General features: G+C 35.7%; 4 protein-coding genes across 5 annotated transcripts; all 4 read left to right on the plus strand.

Annotated features, from left to right (window-relative positions):
* Window positions 1-4,065: 4,065 nt before the first annotated feature.
* Window positions 4,066-8,286, plus strand: HMT2 (homocysteine methyltransferase 2). Of its 2 annotated transcripts, none has more exons than XM_086427846.1 (7): window positions 4,066-4,387; window positions 5,382-5,438; window positions 5,537-5,766; window positions 5,977-6,106; window positions 6,639-6,842; window positions 7,688-7,759; window positions 7,925-8,286. In XM_086427846.1, the coding sequence occupies exons 1-7, from the start codon at window positions 4,208-4,210 to the stop codon at window positions 8,090-8,092; spliced, it is 1,041 nt and encodes a 346-aa protein (XP_086283972.1). In that variant the 5' UTR covers window positions 4,066-4,207; the 3' UTR covers window positions 8,093-8,286. The 2 variants fall into 2 exon arrangements, with proteins under 2 accessions (XP_086283972.1, XP_086283973.1); XM_086427847.1 differs by having other exon boundaries at window positions 7,688-7,756.
* Window positions 8,287-8,426: 140 nt separating this feature from the next.
* LOC147383153 (LOW protein: PPR containing-like protein) lies at window positions 8,427-12,426 on the plus strand. The gene has a single exon (XM_086427845.1). The coding sequence runs from the start codon at window positions 9,730-9,732 to the stop codon at window positions 12,259-12,261; it is 2,532 nt and encodes an 843-aa protein (XP_086283971.1). The 5' UTR covers window positions 8,427-9,729; the 3' UTR covers window positions 12,262-12,426.
* Window positions 12,427-16,570: 4,144 nt separating this feature from the next.
* On the plus strand, window positions 16,571-23,536 carry LOC147383154 (Protein kinase superfamily protein). The gene is made up of 7 exons (XM_086427542.1): window positions 16,571-16,758; window positions 21,961-22,059; window positions 22,171-22,284; window positions 22,362-22,640; window positions 22,741-22,854; window positions 22,935-23,007; window positions 23,172-23,536. The coding sequence occupies exons 2-7, from the start codon at window positions 21,994-21,996 to the stop codon at window positions 23,207-23,209; spliced, it is 684 nt and encodes a 227-aa protein (XP_086283668.1). The 5' UTR covers window positions 16,571-16,758; window positions 21,961-21,993; the 3' UTR covers window positions 23,210-23,536.
* LOC147383155 (Pentatricopeptide repeat (PPR) superfamily protein) lies at window positions 16,860-19,008 on the plus strand. Its single transcript, XM_086427541.1, has one exon. It carries the CDS (start codon window positions 17,070-17,072, stop codon window positions 18,726-18,728), a length of 1,659 nt encoding a protein of 552 aa, XP_086283667.1. The 5' UTR covers window positions 16,860-17,069; the 3' UTR covers window positions 18,729-19,008.
* Window positions 23,537-24,644: the final 1,108 nt, after the last annotated feature.

Below are 24,644 nucleotides of genomic sequence, written 5' to 3' on the forward strand. Positions count from 1 at the left end.
AAAAAAAAAGAAAAAAAAAAAAAAAAGGCCAGATGTCATTAATCCAAGGCCGTGAATATTTAATAAACCCATACCTTGAAATGTTACACGAAACCCTAATTTTTTTAATTTTATTTTTGGTGAGATGGTAGGTGGGGGGGATGATCTTTTAATATGAGGTGGCAGAGATCTCATATATGAAGACGTCTGCCACCTCATTATTTGTTGAATTATCCTTAATAACCCTTTGGTGGATTTGTACACAAAAATCAATCTAGTTGGTAGCATATCCAAATAAATAAATAAATAAAACGAGCCAGAGGAAGACAGCATTGATTAAGATGATGAAAGTGAATGTATAAGAATATATTTCTACTAGCATAAGGTGTGAAGGCTTGGACCCATTGATCGATCGATTTGATATATTGCAAAAAAACTTTGAGATCGTGAGTTCAAATCCAACTTATTCATAAAAAAGTGTTAATTGAAAAAAAAAAAAAAAAAAATTGAATGGAGGAACATTCAGGCAGCAATTTGGGAAGGTCAAACCCGAACCTAATGGGTTGAACCCGACCTTGGGTTGGGTTTGGTCTCGGGTTCAAACAATCTGATTTGCTCAAACCCAAACTTAATATGGCTATAATTTATACATTACTCAACTAATGTGGAAAGGGCGCAGAACTGTTAATCATTTCCTTGTGACAAATCAAGTGAAAATTTTCATGTCAGAAAATCACGACTCTTTATAAATATATCTTATAGGTTTTTTTCACATTCATTTAGTATGTATATTTTTGTTTTTCGATATACCAAAATTAGTGCGTGATTATTTTCATAAAATGAACAATTATTTTGTTATTAATGATTTTACTTATGTAATTCTATATTATCTTACAATGTAAAGGTTTGGTTTATTGAAAATAACAACTAACATTAAATGAATTAAGATGTTAGCCTTAATTAATCATCTTTTTAAGACTTTCTTATAATTTTATATATGTAAATTTTGAAACACAATTTCAAGACAAGTTATCATTGTTAAATTATTTAGTATTAATGAGGAATAAATTAATCCGACAAACTTAAATAACCCTACTTGAGAAGAGTTTGAATCGAGTATTTCTAGTCCGTGGTGGTATTGGGCACAAGTGCAGATTGGTGTTTGTCAAGTTCAGTTTGGACACATGTTGATCCTCAACTCAGTCCAACCCACACGGGTAGCAAATGGTTCTATCTCATCATGAAAAATGTTCAAATCTAATGGTTAAAAATCATGTATCAAGTGGTGTTCGGTTCTATACAAGTTTCATCTAAGAATCGAATCAAATTGATCGATTCTTCATTTTTGTAATTCGGAATCCAACTGTAACTTGTTCCAAACCACTCCAAAGTTATCGGTTTGATTCGGTTCTCGATTCTGATAAGAATTCTAATGATTGATTAAGAGACTGGATTTCCCACTAGGTTTGTGGGCCACACCTAATAAGCTAATTTGTCCATAATTCTGTCCAAGTTCAATTTGACACAAAAGGTCTCGAAACGTGTTAAGTTAGAGATAGGATTATTACTGTCCTTGGTTGCTTTAACGTATTTGGATTGTCCATCCTAACACCGACAATGACTTCATGAATCAAACTAATTATCTTAGAATTTGTCTATTGTGAGTTTTCTATCATTTTTTTTTTCCGCTCCTTTTGCTCTACTATTTTTAAAGATTCTATTGCCACATCAACTGTTGTTAACAGCACTCCAATTCATATGAAAATCACTAAAGAATTTAATACAAATCTTGGGGTGTTAATAAATTTTTTTTCTCCATCTTATTATTATGACTTGTGGACAATTAGTTAATATTAATGCGAACTTTGGTTTAGTATAGTATATAAATATTCTCTCAATGATGGTTTTGAAGGTTGTATACGATTTTATATATTAGTAGTTTTATTTTTGATTTAATGTATCTTTTTTTTTTTTTAATATTTAATTTATTTGCTAATTAAAATGAAATTATGATTATTCAACAAACTCAACCCGTTTAACCTGACCAAGGCATCCAAAATTATCTAAACTTGGGCTAACCCAAACTCGACCCGATTTTATAATATGAAACTTGGATTGAGTTTGGATTAGTGAGCTTAGGCCCGATGGTTGGGTTGAGGGTTCTACTACTTGGGTTGAGCCTAGGATTATCTTCCAATCTGCTCAAGTTGCAGTCCTAGAGATAATAACCAAAAGATTTTTTTCGAAGAAGAATTATTACAAAAAAAAAAAAAAGATGAAAAAATATTCTAAGAAATCTAAAGTAAAGAGAAAGAGAGGAAAGCATAAACCAACAGTTAAACTTGAAGAATAAGAAACTCTTAAAAAGAACTAAAAAATAAATAAATTCTAAAGGATGGAAAGAGTTGAATTATGATTGTGACGTCCAAGTGGTGCTATTTGATTCTTGAAGAAACATATGCGATATTCTTTTTCTAAGATTTTTTTTCATAGAAGAAAATTAAGAGTTGAAAATATTTAATATTTATTCATTTTATTTAGTGTACAATATTTAATTGAATTTTTTTTTCAAGTAATTATCAAAATTTGCAAAAATACCGAAGTATTACATGTGTTGACAAAATTATCACATAATGTTGATAAATCGTTCTTGAAATATCATTATTATGTTATAGTTCTTTCTACACTTGTAACACTTTTGGAATAAACAAAAATGTTTGTATTTAGTTGAAAAAAAAAATCCTTATTTAATTTCATTTATCGGTATGTTATAAGAGAGCTGTTATTAGCATTTAGCACACTAACTTTTACTTCTAAAACAAAAATCGAAAAAATATAAACATATTTCAAAAGGATCGATGTATTGTTAGTAAATATTGGTGTGGCAATATGATTTCTCATGTTACAAACCCTTGGTCCGGCTATAGAAATTCTTGTCATCTATTACTTATGGACTTTTTAACAATTTTAATAAAACTTCAAGGTTATTCTAGTAATTTAGACTACTACGAATACTAATCGAATCAAATGGAAGGACATTAGAATATGTATCTGAATTCTATTCGAATACTAAAATAACATATGAATTTGAATCTAATATCCAAAAAATTTGGATACGAATTTAAATCAGATTCGCAATTCGACTATCCATTAACAGGCCTCCGTGGTGGTGTCGTGCACGTTTCAAAATTCATTCGAGACGTATCACCCGAGTTGTCTCGGTATCAAGCATGGATAAGACAGAATGATAGGTTAATTTTCAGACGAGACTTAAAATCCTATGTTCATTTTTCAATTTTTTTGAACGAGACATATCAAATGAATCGAAAAAATCGTTCGAGATAACTCGGTATCTAGCATGGACGAGATGAGACACGAAATTGAGTTGTAAAACTATAAGTCCTATATCTTGATAGCAATTCAGAATACGACAAAAATTTAATTCATGAAAAATTTGAGTTCTATTCTATTTTGTAAATGAAAAATATGTGGGATATGCTTCATGTGTGTATTATCTGTTTCATTTCAAAAATTCGAAAACCAAAAATTCGACCATATGATAGTGATGTTAATAATGATGGTGGTGATAATGAGGACATTGATATTATTATTCCATTGATTTTTAAAAGAAGACCAAAGTCAAAGGATAAATTATCAATTTGAAAAATTAATGTATAATCTCAAATAAATATGGAGGGTCGTGTCATTATTTCCTTTTTTTTTAAATAAAAAAGACATTTATCATGTAAAAAAGTGGATTCCTTCAAAATTTTGAAGTATGGCCACTTCAAAGTCGACTTGTATTACATGTCACAACTTACAAATTTACACTTCGCAACATAAAATAAGTTATAGTAGCATTTTTTCTTTCACCGGATTTTATAAAAATTTGCAAAAGTTGTAAAATTGGTAAAAACTGTGTTTATTCTTTTCAAACTTAAAATTCGTGAATTATCCTAAATAATTCAATAATCAGTACAATAATGATTTGATGGAAGAAAAAAAAAAAACGAAAAATTCGCGAATTTTTCAAGAATTAAACGGGAGATTGCTCACATTACTCGTACCATCACTTATAAATGCTTAAACCACATTCGGTGCTTCAGTTGTTCCAGTAACGGAGAAACGTTTCCATATCTCCATCCCAAAGTCAAAACTCAACGACTCAGAGAAAAAACCTCCTAATTCGGACAGAATCATCCAAAAGTCATCAAACTGTACATCTCTAATGGGATTCGGAAACGTTGAACCCTCTTTGGCGATGTCAGATTTCCTCCAACAATCCGGGGGTGGCTACGCCGTGATCGATGGCGGTCTCGCAACAGAGCTCGAACGACACGGCGCAGATCTCAATGATCCTCTATGGAGCGGAAAATGTCTCATCAGTTCTCCTCATTTGATTAGAAGGGTAATTATCTCTTGTTGTTCTTAATCTTCATTTTTTTTTTTTGGGTGTAATTTGGTTCTCTATGGGTCTATTTCGATCATATCGTTCTTCCTTCGATCTCTCTATGTTCTTCGATGTTCATGGATTCTAGGGTTTATGTTGCAAGTTGAAAGAATTTAACTTTCTATGTCATTGTTTAGTAGTGATTTAGTTGTAGTTATGTAAAGGTAGAATTTTAGTACAGATTTTAATTTAATTTGTTTATTTTTTAGTTAATTTATTGGAGATAAACAAATTTCTGTGTTCATATTTTCTTGTGATTTACTTGTAGTTATGTAAAGGAAGAATTTTTTGTAATTCAGATTTTGGTTTAATTTGTTTCTTTGTTCCTTTCTAGTTAATTATTCGGATAGAAAATTTACTATGTCCTCATTTTCTAGTGATTTTGTCGCACTTATGTAAAGGTTGAATTTTTATTATACAGATGTTAGTTTAATGGTCCTTTCTAGTTAATAATTTGGATAAAAATACATAAATACAGATATACTCATATACATTGTTATAACTTATCTTGGCGGATTTATCAATAACAAAAACAAAGTTTGGCTGATTTATTGAAGGTTTGCTGAAAATTGTGAAATTCCCTTTCCAGTGCACTATTCATTTTGATTTCGAAAATGTTAATTTAACATTTTTGGAATTTTTTTTTTTTTTTTTACCAAATAGGAGAATTGATTTAAATTGCAAAAATATCCTTTTGAAAAATGTGTTGTTTAGCAGTAAACACTTAGGGGTATTTTAGTAATTTAAAATAGTTTTTTTTTTTTTTTCCCTTTTCCCGGAATTAGGTAAAAGTTTAATTTTGAAAAAGGTTAATTTGCCGTTTTAAAGTTTTCGGAATTAAAATGCATAGTGCACTGGAATGGGAATTTACCATTTTTCTCTACCTTTTTTTTTTTTGTAATTTCCCCTATATTTTTTTTTCAAGTGTTTGTTAATTACCTTAATGGTACAGGTACACCTCGACTACCTTGAAGCAGGTGCAGATATTATAATCACGGCATCTTATCAGGTACTCAGGTTATCTTTCTTTTGCATCAGTATTTAACTGATGTGTGGTTCTTTAGAGAATCTTTGAATGAACCTTGATATTTTTTGCATGCGAGGCAGGCTACCATTCAGGGTTTTGAGGCTAAGGGTTTGTCTAGAGAAGAAAGTGAATCATTGCTGCAGAGAAGCGTTGAAATTGCACGTGAGGCACGGGATATATATTATGAGAGAGGTGCAGAATCTTCGTGTAGTGTCATTGGAAATGAAAAGATTCTCAAACAACGGTCTATCTTAGTTGCAGCCTCAGTAGGAAGCTATGGGGCGTATTTAGCTGATGGGTCTGAGTACAAGTGAGTCAACTTGGTAATCTTTATTAGGATAGTTGCCCACTTTTGTTTGGGTGCCTTTTATTTTAATTACTTCTTAGTTCAAAACATGATCAAGTGTTCAAGTTCCACAGAGTTATTTTTGAACATATATGATATTTACAAAACTTTGTTCATCACTTCCACCATTAACAACTGCCCCTTTTTGATTTTCTTTCTCGTGTGACCTTACAGTGGAAACTACGGTGATGCTGTAACACTGGAAACTTTGAAAGAATTTCATAGGAGAAGGGTTCAGGTTCTAGCAGAGTCAGGTGCTGATCTGATTGCCTTTGAAACAATTCCAAATAAGCTAGAAGCTCAGGTACATCTGCTAGATTTGTGGGAGACACGTTGTAAATTTTAGTTCCTATGATCTATTTTCATTGTAAATTGGAGGAAATATATTTAGGCATGATGATCATCATAGTCAATGAACTTTAATCCCATTCTAACATGGCCCAGAGATTGCTAGTTTTAACGATCAAAATCAATGATCAAGTGGGCTACTTATAGGTTAGGATAGTAGGTTTAAGTGAGAATAATGGATCCAAGCCTATTCTTGGTCTCACCTGTTTCTATTTTTCATATTATTTCCATTACACTATATTGCTAGTCCCAAGTGCGGATAAAGGAAAGAGGGTTGCGACAGGTTGGCAGCTGACGTTAATCCTCCACATCTGAACTTGAATCCCAACCACACATTTCATTCTGTTCTTGGTAGGGAGCTCCCCAGAACGTGGCCGTGATTCATTTAGTTGACCCCAAATGTTTGGGGATATGGCGTTGATGATCATGATGGCCTGTTTTGATTTTGTTCTGGTCTCATGCTGCGACTTTTGTTGGTTCTCATGCAGGCCTATGCTGAGCTTCTTGAGGAAGATGACATAAAGATTCCAGCATGGTTTTCTTTTAATTCCAAGGACGGTGTCAATGTGGTTAGTGGAGATTCTTTGTTTGAGTGTGCCTCAATTGCTGATTCATGTAAGAAGGTTCTCGCTGTTGGAATCAATTGCACTCCTCCGAGATTTATTCATGGATTAATTACATCCATTAAGAAGGTATAACTCTCTAGGCTACAATTCTTTTACAGACATTGAAAACCCTAATAAGAGGTTTTATTTCCATTAACTGCTAAACCATAAAAAATAAATTGTTTGTTTAAGAAGGAGATTGGGTTTTCTTCTATCCTGTCTATAATACTTTTAGTGTGATAAACCAATTCTAATTAATCTCCACGACCATCTACGCTTCTGTTGCATGTACTTGGTCGTACAGAAACTATTATCTTAATAATATTGAAAATAGATTACATAATGAACTGGCACACCATTATAGAGTTTAGAAGTACTTTGGTATTAGCGCTGCTATCTAAAGACAACTAATTGTTTGGCAACCAGTGACCTATGCATACTCTCCGGTTTAGCTTTTTCATTAGATAGCATATTAGATTTGAAAGACCTCTAACCATGACAAAACACTGCTGAAGAAATTTAGAAAATCATTTAAAAATAATAATCTCGTACTGAATCCTGGAATAATTTGAACCCAAAAAATCTTCCCCAAAATCCAACTATTATGTAATGAACAAATCTGACTAATATGCGATGTTAAGGAATAAAAAGGAACACTAGAGCTGCCTTGAGTAGACTTTGGAGTAAGCCATTAATCGGATGACTGGCTAGCATAATATGAATCATGGCACTAGAGCTCCTCCTGCAGGCGCTAAAATATGAGAATATATTCTTGTTGCCTCATAATTGGAAATTCCTCGTGTACTTTGCAAACATGACTATGTACATTTTTGCTAGTTATTTGGTTGTTAAATAACTTTAAGTTCTGGTAATTTTATACAACACTCCATTTTTTGAATAATTATTGTTTCTCTGGTTAATCAATTGTGCAGGTGACAACTAAACCAATACTTATATATCCAAACAGTGGTGAGACATATGACCCTGAGCGGAAGGATTGGGTAGTGAGTTCATCCATTTCTTTTATTTTTAATTACTTTCAACAAATGAGTTACTTCTACTTCCAAACCTCAGTGTTCACAAATTAGAGTTCTTTTTTAAGTGTTAATATCTGTTGAAGATGAACTAGCTTATTCCCAAGTTTAGCTTACACTCTTTTGTCTCTGCAGCAATCCACTGGGGTCTCAGATGAGGATTTTGTTTCATATGTGAACACATGGCGTGAGGTTGGGGCTTCACTCATAGGTGGCTGTTGCAGGACGACTCCGAATACTATCAGAGCTATATCCAAGGCTCTCTCTAAGGAATCTGCTTCTCCACAATCACTGCTACCATAGTTGTCCTCCTCACCGGATGCTAACTATGGTAGAGAGTAAAGTGAGCTGTAAATATCACCTTGAATGCTGTGGGTTGGTTTTCAAAAATTATCTGTAGTATGTTATTTTATTCGTATAACTATGAACTCTGTGGTAACTTTTTATTTATGTCCACACAATTTTGAAAAACAAAAAATGGTCACAATTTTGTGCAAGTTCGGCCCGATTGACTTTCTTGCTTGTTGTGCGTGTTGGTTTATATGTCAATTTCTTAAATTGTATCAGTGTCGTCCTACTCGCTACTGTGGGTATCAGATAAATCGGTGCTGGTCCCGTTTCCAATTTTCCAGTCATCCAATGGGTTGAGCCCCAATTCGTAATCCCTTTTCTGACCATGTTAGCAAGAGGGGACCCACCGTTGCAAGGATGTTTGCTTCACTTTGTTCTGGCAAATACCATCCCTTGTGGGTATTGAAGTCACTTGATTAGCGACAGAGAGAACAGCCTTGAATGCTTTGTTATCAATGTGGGCTGAGAAGAAGGCCGCATCTAGCAATAGTGACTCAAGAGGGAGTGACACGAGTGATGGGGAGGAGTAGGAGACGCATTTGTGTGCCCTCCATGTATTAAATACAATTAAGCAAATCCCTGAGGAAACCAAGCGTCCCCAATAGAAGGGACTTACGTAGATGGACATTGAGCTTAATTGGAAGAAATCTCAGGTTATGATGGACATATGAGCGACTCATAGCTTCATTACTCCCACAGAGGCGAAGTGCCTCAACTCTTGAGAAGGAGATGTGTAGGATGAAGCCGTGCCAATGAAAGTGGGCACGTGGAAGGGTGTAATTGACTTGCATGTAACGTAATCCCTTAGAGAGTTCTTATACTCTAGGGACCTGCACGATGTCTGCTTTATGTGCCAGACACTCATCTTCTTGCACATGAATTGCCCACCTTTTGTTGGACCTACTAGACCAATTTTTATCATGATTGATGATGTCTACACCGTCCATTAGAGCAACTCCAGCGCAAATAGGCATATGTGCTAAGCATTTTATTGTGAAGAGTGAGTTTGCCCAGTCAAGGGGTCTTCACTCCAACTGTGCTAGCCAAATGACTCTCCAAAATTCAACTACAGTAAAATGTTTCCCAACAACGATCGTTTTTACCGCCAACAGGTAGAAAGAGAGAAATTCACTCTTTTTGCCTCTCCCACTTTCTCTCTCCAAAATATTTCAAATTAGAGAGCTAGAGCTTGAGTGCGTTGAAGTGCTTTAGGAGGACTTTGACTCTGTAAAATGGCAGTTGGGAGAAGATATAGAACCTGAGTTCTAATGCGTTAGAGTTGCTCTTATTCGTCAATTATCAATCTGCTGTCAACCCAAAAACTGCATCAATCATATTGGATCAGATGCATTATTTGGATAGCAGACATCAGTGATTGGACGGCCTGGATTGATTATACACACTATGGAGTATGACTTGGGGAACATGTATCAGTCCCAGAAGAACTATATAAACCCTCACGTTAGTGAAAAACACTTGACCGTCAAGACTTATTCGTAATTTAATTATATAAAAAAACTCATTCTTAATTCAGTTAAAAGGACCGTTGCTAAGGTTAAACGAAATTACGATAAACAGAAACAGCAGCCATGGCTGCCACACTTTTTCCGACTCCATTGATTTTCATCCCAGAAGATGGAATCCTCACCGTCCAAAACAATTCTAAACTAAAATCTAAGGATAACTCTGCAATTGGATCACTGAGAAATTGCAGAAATATGAAGGAACTAAAGCAATTACATGGGCAGATCACAAAGACAGACTTCAATGAAGCTCCCTCTGCTTTAACCAAGCTTATTGCTTCTTGTGTTGAAATCGCTTCTATTGAAAGCTTAAATTACGCAAGAAAGGCTTTTGAACTCTTCATCAAAGATGGTATGAGGGGTAATTTCTTGTTCATGTGGAATTCTTTGATCCGAGGTTACGCTTCCGCTGGAATCGGTGATGAAGCCATCTCACTTTATCGCGGAATGGTGACGGAAGGAGTCGAACCCGATCACTTTACCTTCCCTTTTGTTATAAGTGCTTGTACTAAGACCTCGTCGTTTGAGGAGGGAAATCAAGTCCATGGATCTTTAATCAAGTTGGGTTTAGGTGCCAATATCTTTATACAAAATTCTTTAATTCATTTTTATTCAGAATGTGGGGAGATGGATTCTGCTCGACTGGTGTTCGATGAAATGCTTGACAGAAATGTTGTATCGTGGACAAGTCTGATATGTGGTTACACTCGTAGGGATTTTCCAAGGGAGGCAGTTTGTTTGTTCTTTGAGATGGTTGCGTCCGGGATCAAACCTAATTCGGTTACGATGGCGTGTGTAATTTCCGCTTGTGCAAAGTTGCAAGATCTTGATTTGGGGCTAAGGGTCTGTTCTTATATCGAAGATTGTGGAGTGAGGCTTAATCCAATCTTGATGAACACTCTCATCGACATGTACATGAAGTGTGGGGCGATAGAAACAGCAAAGCGTCTCTTCAATGAATGTACTGATAAGAATTTGGTTCTATACAACATGGTGATGTCAAATTATGTGAGAGAAGGTCTGGCGAAAGAAGCACTCACTGTTTTTTATGAAATGTGGCGGTGGGGTTTGATTCCCGACAGGGTTACAATGATGGCCTTATTTTCCGCTTGTGCAGAATTAGGCAATCTGGGTTTTGGAAAGCAGACCCATTGTTACGCTCTACGTAATGGATTGGATGGTTGGGATTCTTTGATTAATTCAGTCATCGACATGTACATGAAATGTGGTGAGCCAGAGATTGCTTGTAAAGTTTTCGATATCACGTTGAACAAGACCGTGGTCTCGTGGAACACATTAATTTCAGGCCTGATAAAAAACGGGGATGTGGGTTCTGCTCATACCATTTTTAATTCAATGCCAGAGAGGAATCTTGTGTCATGGAACACAATGATTGGTGCTTTGGTACAAGAGAGTTGGTTCGAGGAAGCAATTGAGCTTTTCCGAACTATGCAAAATGAGAATGTTAAGGCAGACAAAGTAACAATGGTAAGTGTGGCTTCTGCATGTGGGTACTTGGGTGCTCTCGACCTCGCAAAGTGGGTCAGTACCTACATTGAAAAGAACGAAATTCAGTGTGATATGCAGCTCAACACTGCCCTCGTTGACATGTATGCTAGGTGTGGTGATCCCCAAAGTTCAATGAAAGTGCTCAACAAAATGAGAGAGAAAGACGTGTCGGCTTGGACTTCAGCCATTGGAGCTATGTCTATGGAGGGAAACGGTCGTCGAGCAATAGAGCTCTTCGATGAGATGGTCAAACAAGGGGTGAAACCGGATGGTGTTGCATTTGTGGGTGTGCTGACTGCATGCAGTCACAGCGGGTTAGTCGAACAAGGCCAACGTCTTTTCAAGTCTATGAAAGATGATTATGGAATTTTCCCACAAATAGTGCATTACGGGTGCATGGTTGATCTACTTGGCCGTGCTGGGTTGTTGAGAGAAGCATGTGATCTAATTGAAAGCATGCCAATGGAACCTAACGACATTATTTGGGGGGCTTTGGTAGCCGCGTGTCGGACACACAACAATGTCGAACTGGCAGCTTATGCAGCCGAGAGAGCAACTAAATTGGCTCCTGAGAGAATTGGGATCCGCGTGCTTCTCTCAAACGTATATGCTTCTGTTGGACAATGGACAGACGTCGCAAGAGTGAGAATGAACTTGAAAGAACATGGTGTCCGGAAGCTTCCTGGGTCTAGCTCAATAGAGGTGAATGGAATGATTCATGAGTTTACTTCGAGTAACGAGTCACACCCACAAATGACCCAAATAGCAAGAATGCTTGATGAGATAAGTTGTAGACTCGAGGAAGTAGGCCATGTGCCCAATCTAGCTAATGTTTTGCTTGATGTTGACGAAGAGGAGAAAGAATACGTGCTCATGCATCACAGTGAGAAACTAGCTATGGGTTTTGGGCTCATTAGCTTGGGTCATCAGGTACCAATCCGTGTAGTTAAGAACCTTCGTATGTGTTCTGATTGTCACTCTTTTGCAAAGATGGTGTCAAAAATATATGATCGAGAAATCATTGTTAGGGATAATAATCGGTTTCATTTTTTCCGCCACGGGTTGTGTTCTTGCAAGGATTATTGGTGAGACAACATAAATTAAACTGTATGTCATGTAGACCCAAAGTTTTTATGAATTGTAAGTCATTAGAACTCAATTCTACCTACAAAAAGAACCCAATTCATTCTGCTCGAGCTCTTTCTTTCCATTTGTACAAAAGTGTTGGTGGGTTTATTAAAATCAGAAAAAAAAAAAAAACTGTTAGAAGGAAACAAAAACAAGGTTGATTTGGTAATTTCCTTAAGGCATGATGAACATCATCTTTAAAATTGCATTATCATGGAAGATCACGAAGCAAATGAGACTGAAAATGATCGAACTTGCATGTAGAAAAGTGTCAAAATCTCCAATATTTCATTAATATATCTACTCATCCCAATATTCACTTTTATAATCCGAATTTCTTAGTCTTTTGGTCGACCAAGTCGATGAATCTAATCAAACCCAAGATCTGATTCCATTCCAATAGCTTTGGATACAAATCGAGGGTTCAAGTTTCAATAAGAATCCAATTTGATAACATGTCGGATCAGTTCTGGATCAACAATGTCCCAATCCGACAAAGACCCGATCCAGTAAAATGCGAGGAAGTATGTATTACATTGTATATTTTGTTTAAATATAATTTTTTTTTTCATGCTTATATATCAAAACATATTTGATCTTATTCATAAAAAACAAAATGAAAATAAAAATAGAAAACTTATTTGATGCATTCCATCCCCATTGTTATCTTCTTGGTTTTTGGATTCTAATACTAAGAGCCCAAAAAAACCCAACCTAAAAAGACATGGTTGATGACAAATTTCACAAATCTACCTTGAGATTCGTGAAATAAGATCGCAAATGATTTTATTGATTTTGATAAAAAGGAGATACAAATTTCAGTATTTTCCTCTGATTAATAGTTAAGTACAAAAATGGTGGTGACACTGCGTAGCTTTATTCTATTTAGGCTTCGTGCGTGATTGATTGAGAAGATTGCTTTGACGGTGACTTTGTTGGCGCTTGATCTTTTATAGAGATTTTTGTAGATTTTCTTATCTCCGAGCTTCGCCTCTTATCAATTGAGAATGATTTTTTGACTTCTAAAGAAAGGTTTTTGAGTTTGATTTTCTGTAAAAATTTATGTAGATTTTCTTTTCTTCGGATTTTGCGCTTTATCGATTGAGAAGAATTTCTTGACTTTTGAAAAAAAAAGCTTTTGAACTTGATCTTCTCTTGAATCATAATCCAAATCACTCTTGAAGAAGTTTGTTTCGTCTCTCAAAGAAGACTTGAGAACTTCAGTCTTTTGAGATAAAGTGATCCAGATCTCCCTCTCTATGAAGGAGGTTTTGGTATTTATAAACTTAAAGTAAATTTAGCTTTCCTATTATGCCCCAACTTAAAGGACTTTGATTGATTTGTTTAAAGGCTAAATTCGTCCAAATCTTATTTTAAGGATACTATAAATTGTTGGTGAGCTCAAACTTATTTATTTGAATGTAGGGCCCTTTAATGTGGATCACTTGAATTTTCTCTAGATCATGGGCTTTATCTTCAAAAGCCCAAACCTAAGTTTTAAGATACCCATTCCTTGTCAAAGGCCCAATTTGAATGTGGGGACCTATTTATGACTTTTAATGACTAGGTTTTGATTTACAAAATTTGTAAGGACCTTCATGAAATTTTGATGCTTAGAGACATGATCGATTTTTATCTAACCAATTCTAGATCGATTCCTATTGTTTGGCATTGGTTCAGATCCGTCCCAATTGGTTTCATACCGATCTATTATTAGCCGCCCCTAAAAGCAAATCGGCCCCTCAAAACAACTCCTTAACGAGCTAGGGTAAGTTAACTTAGTCTCTCAAGTGAGTCAAACAAGTCTTTGTAACTCGCCCGTGTCTTTCTCTACGAACTAGTAGGTTAGGGGTAGCAATCTTAACATAATACGAAATTACTGGGTTTAAGACAAAGCCTAATTGGGTTTGGGTCATAATAGTGTCGACCTGTCTAACACATTTATTAAATGAATCGTGTCTAGGTTAGAGACATCGACCTGCTTAACTCATTTATTTATTGAGTAAATTTTCAAAATACCCTTACCTCAACACGATATGACTTGACCCATTGCCACACCTAGATCCAGATCCTTATTTTCAGTGCCTGATTAGAGTCGAATCTAAAAGGAATTGGACTGAATAGGAATCAGAATTGATTGGTTCTACTTGATGGGTACCCACGCCACGAGTACCTGAAAATGATTTATTTTACCATTTTTTACTATTGTAAATGACTTAAAGACATTTGTACCCTTTTAAAACAAATATATATTACCTTCTTTTTTTAATTTTTTCATATAAATTTATTTATTCTAATTTAAAATGTCTATCTTTCCTATAAGTTTACCACTGGAAAAGAAGATGGATATTAATTTTTGAAAAAAATTAACTCATATATTTATTAGAACAATTTATAATCATGCAATTAATGCTTTTATAGATGATATATTAAGTTCTTTAAAGGAGGTTTTTTTGCAACAACTTGTAAATACTATTTATATATTTATGATTAAAAAAAATACTTGTATATAAAGAAAATAAAACACTATTATAGATTTTGTTTTGTCTTATCTGTTTATCAAGAATTGGAATCGATGGGTACCCATGATTTTTTGATGGTTCCAGTTCCATTAATTTTAAAATCGAAATCAAACTGACAAAAATCGGAATAAAAAAACAATCATGCTTCTGGTTCTAAAAACATTAATTAATCGATCCATTGACACTCCTAGATGTTACAGACTAGGACTGCAACTTAGACGGGCCAAACTCAAATTCAGTGGGTTCAACCTAACCTTGGGTTGGACTTAGGCACAATTAGTTAGGGTTTGGGCAAATAAAATTTAACTCGAATCAAATCAAGTAGGGTTCAAGCACAGATTACCCGAACTTAATATGGTTATAACTAAAATAGGATAAATTACACTTTGACCCCCTATAATTTGGCATAATTTCATTTTGACCCATAATGTTTTGATAATTGCATTTACCTCCCCTTTCATTGATAGTGTTAACATTCAAATGTTATTTTACCCTCTTATTTTATATTATTATTAATTAAAAAAATAGATTTTAAAATAATAATTAAAATGCCCAGTCTAAACATTCATTGAACCCATTTTTTCAAAGGCATGCTTTATTTATATAAAAAATATATTAAAAAGGGCAAATTATCTTTATAAAAGGAATTTAATTGTGAGGTTGACAACAATTTGAGAAGGGGGTAAGTGAACCCCTTAAATAACTATAAATAACTATAAAGGAGGTAAGTGCAATTATCAAAATATCATAGGGTCAAAATGGAATTATGCCAAATTATAAGGGGTCAAAGCATAATTTACCCATAAAAATATCTTTTTTTCTCTTTCATTTACTATTCACATTTCAAACTTTAGACAATCATCATCATGTTTTTGAGAAAAAAATAATTGTAAATTTTATGTTTTTTACATACCACTTATACTTATATAAGCCATTATTACTAAACCAACCTGACTTGAGTTGAGCAGTTTATGCTTGCGGTCTGATTGGGCGTGGACATAGGTCGATGTTTGTCAAGTTTGGGTTAGGCACATGTTGATCTTCAATCAGGCCCAATCTGCTCAAGTTGCAGACTTAGGAATTTTTTTAAAAAAAAAACAAGGCTAAATATTTTAATATTTATAAAAACAAATCTATTTTTTTTTAAATTATCAAAAATGCTGGACTGTCCAGCATTTTGACGTGCTATTCTCTCTAGGATGTTAAAAGAAGTTATTAAAATGCTCGTCTGTCCATGACTTAAATGGTTTTTGAAATATCTTTTTTTTGTAAATAAATTCTTTTTTGGAGATATTAAAATATTTAACCTTCTTTTGGTAATTTTCACTTCGGAATTTTAAATCTTGATAAAAAAAAAAAAGAGGGCTACTTTTGCCACTCCACCTTTACTTACAACACCCCAATCTTTAATTTAAATAAAATGTGAATCTCCATTTCCTAGGTTTGAATATGAAAAAATTTCAAGTTTGATACATTATTTATTTTAATTTTCAAAACGTGTTTTTTTTCCAGTGAATTCATCATTTTTATAATTTATAATTGAAGAATGCTAGAATGACACAAATATGATAAAAATGATGTGGTGGCACGCACATATGCGTGACACCACATCATATTGTCACATTTGTGTCATTTCAGCAAGACTCTTTATAATTACCAATTTGTTACTTTTAATATCAACGAATTCAGAGATTAAATACTAACCATTTTTCCAAGAGAGTGAAGGGGGGAGAGTTTGGAGGCCGTGTTTAGAAGGAAACACGAGTGTAGAGACTGGTTCCGATGTGTTTGATATTGTGTATAAAGAATTGGCGTGCCGTAAGTAAAAAATTGATGTGGTGATAGAAGTTCTCTAAAAAGACCCACACAAGCCCAGGGCAAAAATACTCAGTTTTGCTTCGTTTGTTGGCGGCTGCTGCTCTGCTTCTTCCACAAGGTATCTTTCTTCCCCACCTCTCTATTTTGTCCAATTTTTGGTTGATCAAATCTTATTCAGAGAGACCAATTTTTTTATTTTATTTTTCTCTTTTTTACCCACATGGATTTTTCGTTTTCTTTTTATTTTTTATTACCATTCTACCATCTCCAATCTTTCAGAAACATATTCTGACATTTTTTTTGATGTTGGGTTTGTCTGAAATTCTCACAAAAATGATAAAGTAGCAACCTTTAAGCACAGATGAACTGAATACAGTTATGCCCATACGGATTTTTTTGATGATTCTTGTATTCATCCATGTTTGAGTGATGTTTTTGGGTTGTTCCATGTTGGGTTCGTCTAAGATGCTCTCAAAATTCAGACTTTTTGAAGTTTTTACGTTTTTTGGACTGCGAAAAACCTTGAATATGAGTAGTGGGTTTACTCACAAGTGTTTCTGCAGCATGAATGAGTCCTCTGAACTTCCCGATTGGGTTAAATTCTCTCCGAATGGGGGCTCTTCTGTTGCAGATCCTGAAGATGATTTTGTGCTACCTATGATTGTGAATTGGGTTGATAATCTGAAGGTTCATGATCGGAACACTGATGTTAAATCTGTGTCCACTCAGAGTGTTGATAGTGATGTTGATAAGATTAGTGGGATTATAAAGAATAGGTTTGTGTCACCTGGGGCAGTTGTTCAAGCTTTAGATGGTTGTGGTATCGATGTTTCAAAGAGTTTGGTTGACCAAGTGTTGAAGAGGTTTAGTAATGATTGGGTCTCAGCTTTCGGTTTCTTTAAGTGGACCTGCATGGAAATGTGTTATAAACATTCGGCTGATTCTTACAACTCAATGGTTGACATTCTAGGAAAATCAAAGCAGTTTGATATAATGTGGGATTTGATGGAGGAGATGGTTCAATTGGGAGGGTTGATCTCGTTGACAACAATGAGTAAAATTATGAGGAGGCTTTCTAGGGCCGGTAAATGGGTAGATGCAATGGTTGCATTTCGTGAAATAGAGAGATTTGGTTTGAGAAAGGATACTTCAGCTATGAATGTACTCTTGGACACATTGTGCAAAGAGGGAAGTGTCGAGCATGCACAAGATGCATTTTTGGAGTTCAAGAATGAGATACCTCCCGACTCGCAAACTTTTAATGTCTTGATACATGGGTGGTGCAAAGCTAGGCAGTTAGACAAGGCCCGGGTTACTATGGAAGAGATGGAAAGTTACGGGTTTAATCCTTGTGTGATTTCTTATACTAGTTTGGTTGAAGCCTATTGTCGTGAGAAGGATTTCCGCAAAGTTGATGTTATTCTTGAGGAGATGCAAACCAAAGGGTGTCCTCCAAATGTTGTGACTTATACTATCATAATGCATTCTCTGGGGAAGGCTAAGGAAACTTCTGAAGCTTTGGAGGTTTATGAGAGGATGAAGAGGAATGGTTGTGTTCCTGATACTTCTTTCTATAACTCTTTGATATACATCCTTAGTAAAGCTGGTCGGCTTCAGGATGCTCGTAATGTATATGATGATATTTTTAAGAGTGGAATGACGCCAAATATAACAACTTATAATACAATGATTTCTGCTGCTTGTGAGCATTCACAAGAAGAAAATGCTCTAAAGCTGCTTCAAGAAATGGAAGAAAGCCTCTGCAAGCCTGATCTTAAAACATATGCCCCTCTATTGAAAATGTGTTGTAGAAAGAAATGGATGAAGGTCCTTTTTTATTTATTGAACGATATGTTTAACAAGGACATCAGCCTTGAACTTGGAACCTATTCTCTTTTGGTGCATGGGCTATGTAAAAGCGGGAAACTTGAACACGCGTGCTTGTTTATTGAGGAAATGGTGTTGAAGGGATTGGTTCCTAGATCCAGTACATATAGGATGCTAGTGGAGGAACTTGAGAAGAACAACTTGGGAAAAGCAAAGGAAAAGATTCAACAATTGATGGAACAGACAGAAAGTGTGGAATAATGTATCGGAGTGAATAGGTTGATTAACTAGAGACGTGATTTTGGAAATTCTGGGTCTACTCTTCTATTGGTGCAAGATGAACAAGGGCTTTGAAGGGTTTTCTTCGAGGATTTTGTTCTTAGATGGGTTGATCTTTGTTCTTAGTTGGTGTATGTTCATTATGATTTCCTATTCTATTGTGCCTGAACTTCATTTCATAGGATTTTCTATGTGCATGGATGTCTTTGTAAGTTGTAACAAGAATATAAACTCTATAAATGGTCCAACCTCTTTCTGATCTTGTGAATGATGCAAGCAAACCTCTATGGCCAACTCTCTCGCTTGATGCTTATAATCCACTAATCATGTAAATGAGTCAAAATTGTTTTTATAGATGATGAATGTGATATGTTCCTTCAGTGAGGTAGGTGCATCTAAATTAACTGCAGTTCTATTGCAGCTTAAAATGTATTCTTTAAGTTCATGTTTTGTCTTCTCTACTCCCCATCTCCCCTTAAGATTAAATGTTGTAACTGCACCACAACTACAGCTCCTTTGAATTTCGCTTGTTTCTTTAATCGGTTAATCTGGCCGGTATGCTTGACTAAGTACCATGATACTTGCTGACTTTTGTGGCGTTCATGACTCATGACTTTTACACTTCATAGGCTTAGAAAATCCGATCTATCTTTTTCTTAAACATTCTAGGGTCTGTATGATTGCTGGGAGTTCATTTTAAGGGAATATGAATTCCTCGGGGAAATGGTCACGTGAAGATAAATTCTACCATTTGATTGTACATGGGAAAATGTTAAAACAAGGTTTGGTTTAGAGGTGAGAAAATCAATTTCCTGGGGGTTGGAGTGGGAAAACATTTTCCTTCCCAGAGGGAAAATCACTTTGAGCGAGAAAATAGTTATCCAGGGAAAATGCTCAATCTTACACACGAAAATAACATTTTCCAAGGAAAATCATTTTTCAGCTCATTTTCCATGTAGAATCATACAGTCTAAGACTTTGGACTTTTTGATAGATTGAAAGATGCATTTATACTTCTTTATTAGACTCATATATAAGAATGCCAACAAGTCAGTGACTTCAAAAGTATTATCTGTTCAAATGGTTCAAGGATCACAAAATAATTTTTCTAGTAACGCTTCTTGGGGAAAAGATATGGGTGGAAGAGGGATTTGGTATTTGTGCAATGCGATTAATCAATTTTCTTGGTGGAAAACTCAAAACAACAGTATAACTCTATTAGGGGGTCACAACGAGTTCTTACTCGATTATTGTTAACGGGAGTCCGGTGGTTTTTTTTGGGGGTCGAGAGGATTGAGGCAAGGGGACCCCTTATCCCCATTCTTGTTTCTTATTATAGTGGAAGCCTTGGGTAGATTATTCAGAAGAGCGGTCGATTTAGGTAAGCTTTCGGGGTTTAGGGTGAAAAACGGACCACATATCTCCCACTTGCAATTTGCGGATGATACACTTATTTTTTTTGGAGCATTCAAAGGATCAGGTGAGGGTGCTCCGAGTTCTATTATGTTGTTTTGAGGCGATGTCAGGATTACACATTAACTTGCAGAAGAGTAAGCTATTTGGGGTAGGAGAGGTGAATGATATTCATTTGATGGCTGCAACTTTGGGCTGTGGGTACGATACCCTGCCTACGTCATATCTGGGATTACCGTTGAGAGCACCCTACAAAAGTATCAAAATTTTGGATGGCGTGATTGAGAGATTGGAAAAAAGGTTGAGCACGTGGAAGGCAAAATTATTTGTCGAAAGGTGGGAGAGTTACTTTGATCAAGAGCACTTTAACGAGTATTCCAATATACTTTTTCTCGTTATTCACGCTTCCGAGGTCCGTCGAAAATAGATTGGAAAGGCTAATGAGGAACTTTTTGTGGAATGATAAGAGTGGCATGAAGAAGTATCATTTGGTCAGATGGAAAGTGATCTGCAAGCCCAAGAAGAACGGGGGACTGGGTATTAAGGGGCTTAGACTAGCTAATAAAGCTCTTCTAGGAAAATGGCCTTGGAGATTTGGGGAGGAGAGGGATAGTTTGTGGAGGAAGGTTATTAGGGCCAAGTACGGAGAAAGGAGTTTAGGCTGGTATAGCGGCGGGTCTAAAGAATCGTATGGGTGTAATGTTTGGAAAGGGGTTCTTAAAGTGAGCGAGGATTTTGAGAAAGGGATTAGGTACAAAGTGGGTTTGGGAGATAGAATTAGATTTTGGGAGGATAGATGGTGTGGCACCTCATCTCTGGCAATTCAATTTCCGTCTTTGTATGCTTGTTCTATTAAGAAGAACCGCTCTATCCAGCAGTGTTTGAATTGCAATGAGTCCAGTTCTACTTGGGATTTGGGGTTTAGAAGAAACTTCAATGATTGGGAGCTAACTGAGGTGGCATCTTTCCTTGATTTCTTGCATACGGTCCACCTCAACGACAATGAACAGGACAAGTGGGAATGGACATGGGCAAAGGATTTGAGATTCTCTGTCAGGTCTTTTTTTAAATGGCTCAATCTGTGTGCATAACGATCCCTATCGTGACTCATCATTTGGTCCAGGTTAGTCCCCTCAAAAATTTCTTTTTTTGTTTGGCTGGCTTCTCTTGGTCGGATCCTTACATTGGATAATTTGATAGTGCGAGGTTGGATTACTCCCAATTGTTGTCCCCTTTGCTTGAGTGATGGAGAATCGGTTGATCATATTTTAGTCTATTATTCCTTTTCTTATATTTTGTGGTCAACTTTCCTTGATCTGTTCCGTATCAATTGGGTCTTTCCCCGTAAGTTCTCCTCATTGTTAGAAGAATGGACCAATAATGCCTTTCATACCAGAAAGCGGATCTTATGGGCTATGCTTCCTTCGGCTATCGCTTAGGGGGTTTGGAAAGAGAGGAATGATAGAGTGTTTAATAACAAGAATAGTAGCTTTTATGCGACTTTCTTGGAGATCTTGGGTTGTTTATACCTTTGGTCCAAACAGAACATAGAGTTTGCGGGAATTTCTTTTGATGATTTCGTATTTAGATGGCACTCTCTATGTAATCACTGAGATTGTAGTTTCTTTTCTTTGTTTCTCGGGAGGCTTTCTCGGCCTCCTTGTATCTTTTGCCCTTATCAATATATTATACCTTTTCAAAAAAAAAAAAAACAGTATAACTCTATGGTCTCCTAATGATTTTTTATTTATTTTTGGTTTAATCTTTTCCTTACATGGGCACTATCTCTTGGTAATTGCAGCTACTACAATTTAACCGTAGAGAGCTCTTCGTTATGGAGATCAAGAAGGATGAGAAAAAAGAGGGTTCTCTCGTTCTGTTGAAGCAGGGAGCAGAAGCCGTAAGTGAAGTCACTATTTTTTTCCCCTTAAATGACCTATAAAAAAAACCGTTTAAAGATTTGTCTGGAGACATATCAGTTAGCGATGATCATTTTGGCCTTCTATTTCAGAGAATTTTTGAGTCGACCTTCGTGGGGAGGAGATCGATTGTCAAGGAACGTTTCTCCAAGAAATACAGACATCCATCTCTAGACTCAAAGTTGACACTCAAACGCTTGAATGCGGTCAGTTTCGCTTAAGAAAGTCGTTGTTCTTCCTCCATATTTTTATGCTTCTACTCATAGTTCAATTTCCGATCCAGGAGGCTCGGTGCATGACAAAAGCAAGAAGACTTGGTGTTACCACGCCAGTGTTGTACGCTGTGGACCCTGTGTTACATACTTTAACATTCGAGTACGTGGAAGGACCAGCCGTCAAAGATGTCTTTCTTGACTTTGGGTTTAACGGTGTTATTCAAGAACGAATGGATGATATTGCAACACAGATTGGCGATGCAATCGGGAAATTACATGATGGCGGCCTGATTCACGGTGATCTGACGACATCAAATATGTTGCTCCGAAGTAGTACTAATCAGCTGGTGAGAACTTGGACCTCATCTTTCACATACCCATTTGTATTCCAAGCTTGAAAAATTGTCAAAGTCATATTCCATTTTGACCATTCTCATCTTCTACCAGGTCCTCATTGACTTTGGTCTGAGTTTCACATCAACGCTTCCCGAAGATAAAGCTGTTGACTTATACGTGCTCGAGAGAGCCTTGTTGTCAATGCATTCCTCATGTGGTAATGTGGTAAGTCAATATGGCCCTTTGTATTTTCCCTATTTCCTTGTAAACCCTTACTTTTCTCATATTTTTGTTCTCTTGAATAGATGGATCGGATACTCTCTGCATACAGGAAGTCGTCCAAGCAATGGTCTTCCACATTGAACAAGTTAGCTCAAGGTGAAAGCTCCATTATTAGTTCATTGTTTTTGGTCTTTTTTATTTTTTTTTTATTTTTTATTTTAAATAAGTAGGTTTATTAGTTTATTTTTTAGTTTTAAAGATTGAGCACTCATAATATATTTACGTTGCTCATTTTATTTTTCTATGAAAATCTTTTACAGTGCGACAGAGAGGTCGAAAGCGTACCATGGTTGGATGATTCCTCTTTAATTGAAGCACATGTTGCGTATAGTGGCCTGTAAGGTGACGTAAAAGAGATCGCTTTGTAGACTAGTAGTGGATAGTGCAGTATATTTGAAGGAAAATGCTGAACTAACATTAAATTTGACATCGATTCTCACATTGCTGATGTGGATGTATGTATGAAACCATAGATGCTTTTCATCAAGATACGAGTGAAAATAATCTATGGCTATGAGTGCACATCCACATCAGCGATGAGAGAATTGATGTCAATTTTAATGTTACTCCAGCACGACTCATTAGAATTCCGTACTATATTTATATTTGTATTTTTCATGCATTATCCCTATTTCTTGCTATCTTTTTCTAATTTTTATTTACTTAATAGATATTGGAATTGATCAAATGATCAAACACTAAATTGAAAATTTCTGACGTATAGTAATTCGGTTTCAATCCACAACTTTGGACTCTCTAGAATTCTAGGTAGAACTTTTATTGATAGTGTGATACTTGGTAGTGTTACTGTCAGCATTGATGGACCATCATCCTGAACAGTAGATTGTTGTCCAAATGGTTTTTTTTTTCTTGAGTCGTGATCCAGAACAGTGTCCCGTTCCAATAACAATGCTAGGTGTCTACATGGCAAATTTTTGTTGGAGTTCAAACACATCGGGCTGCATGCATGGCTTGGTTAAGAGCCCTAGGTGTTTCATACTCCAACAAAAATGTCCCATGTAGACACCTTACCTTTATTATAGGAACAGTACACCATATTGGATCAGGGGAGGGGATTTGAGGGATCTGGGCCTCTTAGAACACCCTGACTAATCCTCTGGGCATGTGCAGTTCAAACTCCAAATGTCACTAAATACTATTAAAGTCCTTCAAAATTTTGGATTATATCACAACTACCCCTTTTTAAAACTTCTAATAGCGTATAATATGTATTATACAGAGATATAAACGAGGGTCTAGGCCTTGGGACGTGGTTTGTCGAGAATGACACCATATTTTCTCATTTCAATTGTTTTGTTTAAGAAAAGACATATATAGTAGCGATGTTGACGGAAGTGGTAAGAGAAAAAATAATGAAGAATATGTTTTCTTTATACATATAATTTACTGAAATAAGAGAAGACACGACAGGAAACATCTCTCACGAGGTCGAGCGGCCAACAAAAGAAGTGCACCAAACAGAGAAATAAGCAAAAACATAATATAACTATTCAAAATTTCAGTGAGGGTCAAAAATCAAGGATTCCTATCTAAACATGAAATCTTAAACCAAGGTACACTGAACAAGGCTTGACAAAATACATTGAACAAGAAGAAGAAATGAGACTACATTTGACTACCCACATTTATATTAAAAAAATCATTAGGCGGCTAACAATTTCAACACCCTATTCATATAATTTATGACTCGATAGTCCACAATGATATATTTA

Source organism: Akebia trifoliata, chromosome 16 (genome assembly GCF_017979445.1).
Source record: "Akebia trifoliata isolate Shusen 1 chromosome 16, ASM1797944v1, whole genome shotgun sequence".
In the NCBI taxonomy this organism is placed as follows: Eukaryota; Viridiplantae; Streptophyta; class Magnoliopsida; order Ranunculales; family Lardizabalaceae; genus Akebia; species Akebia trifoliata.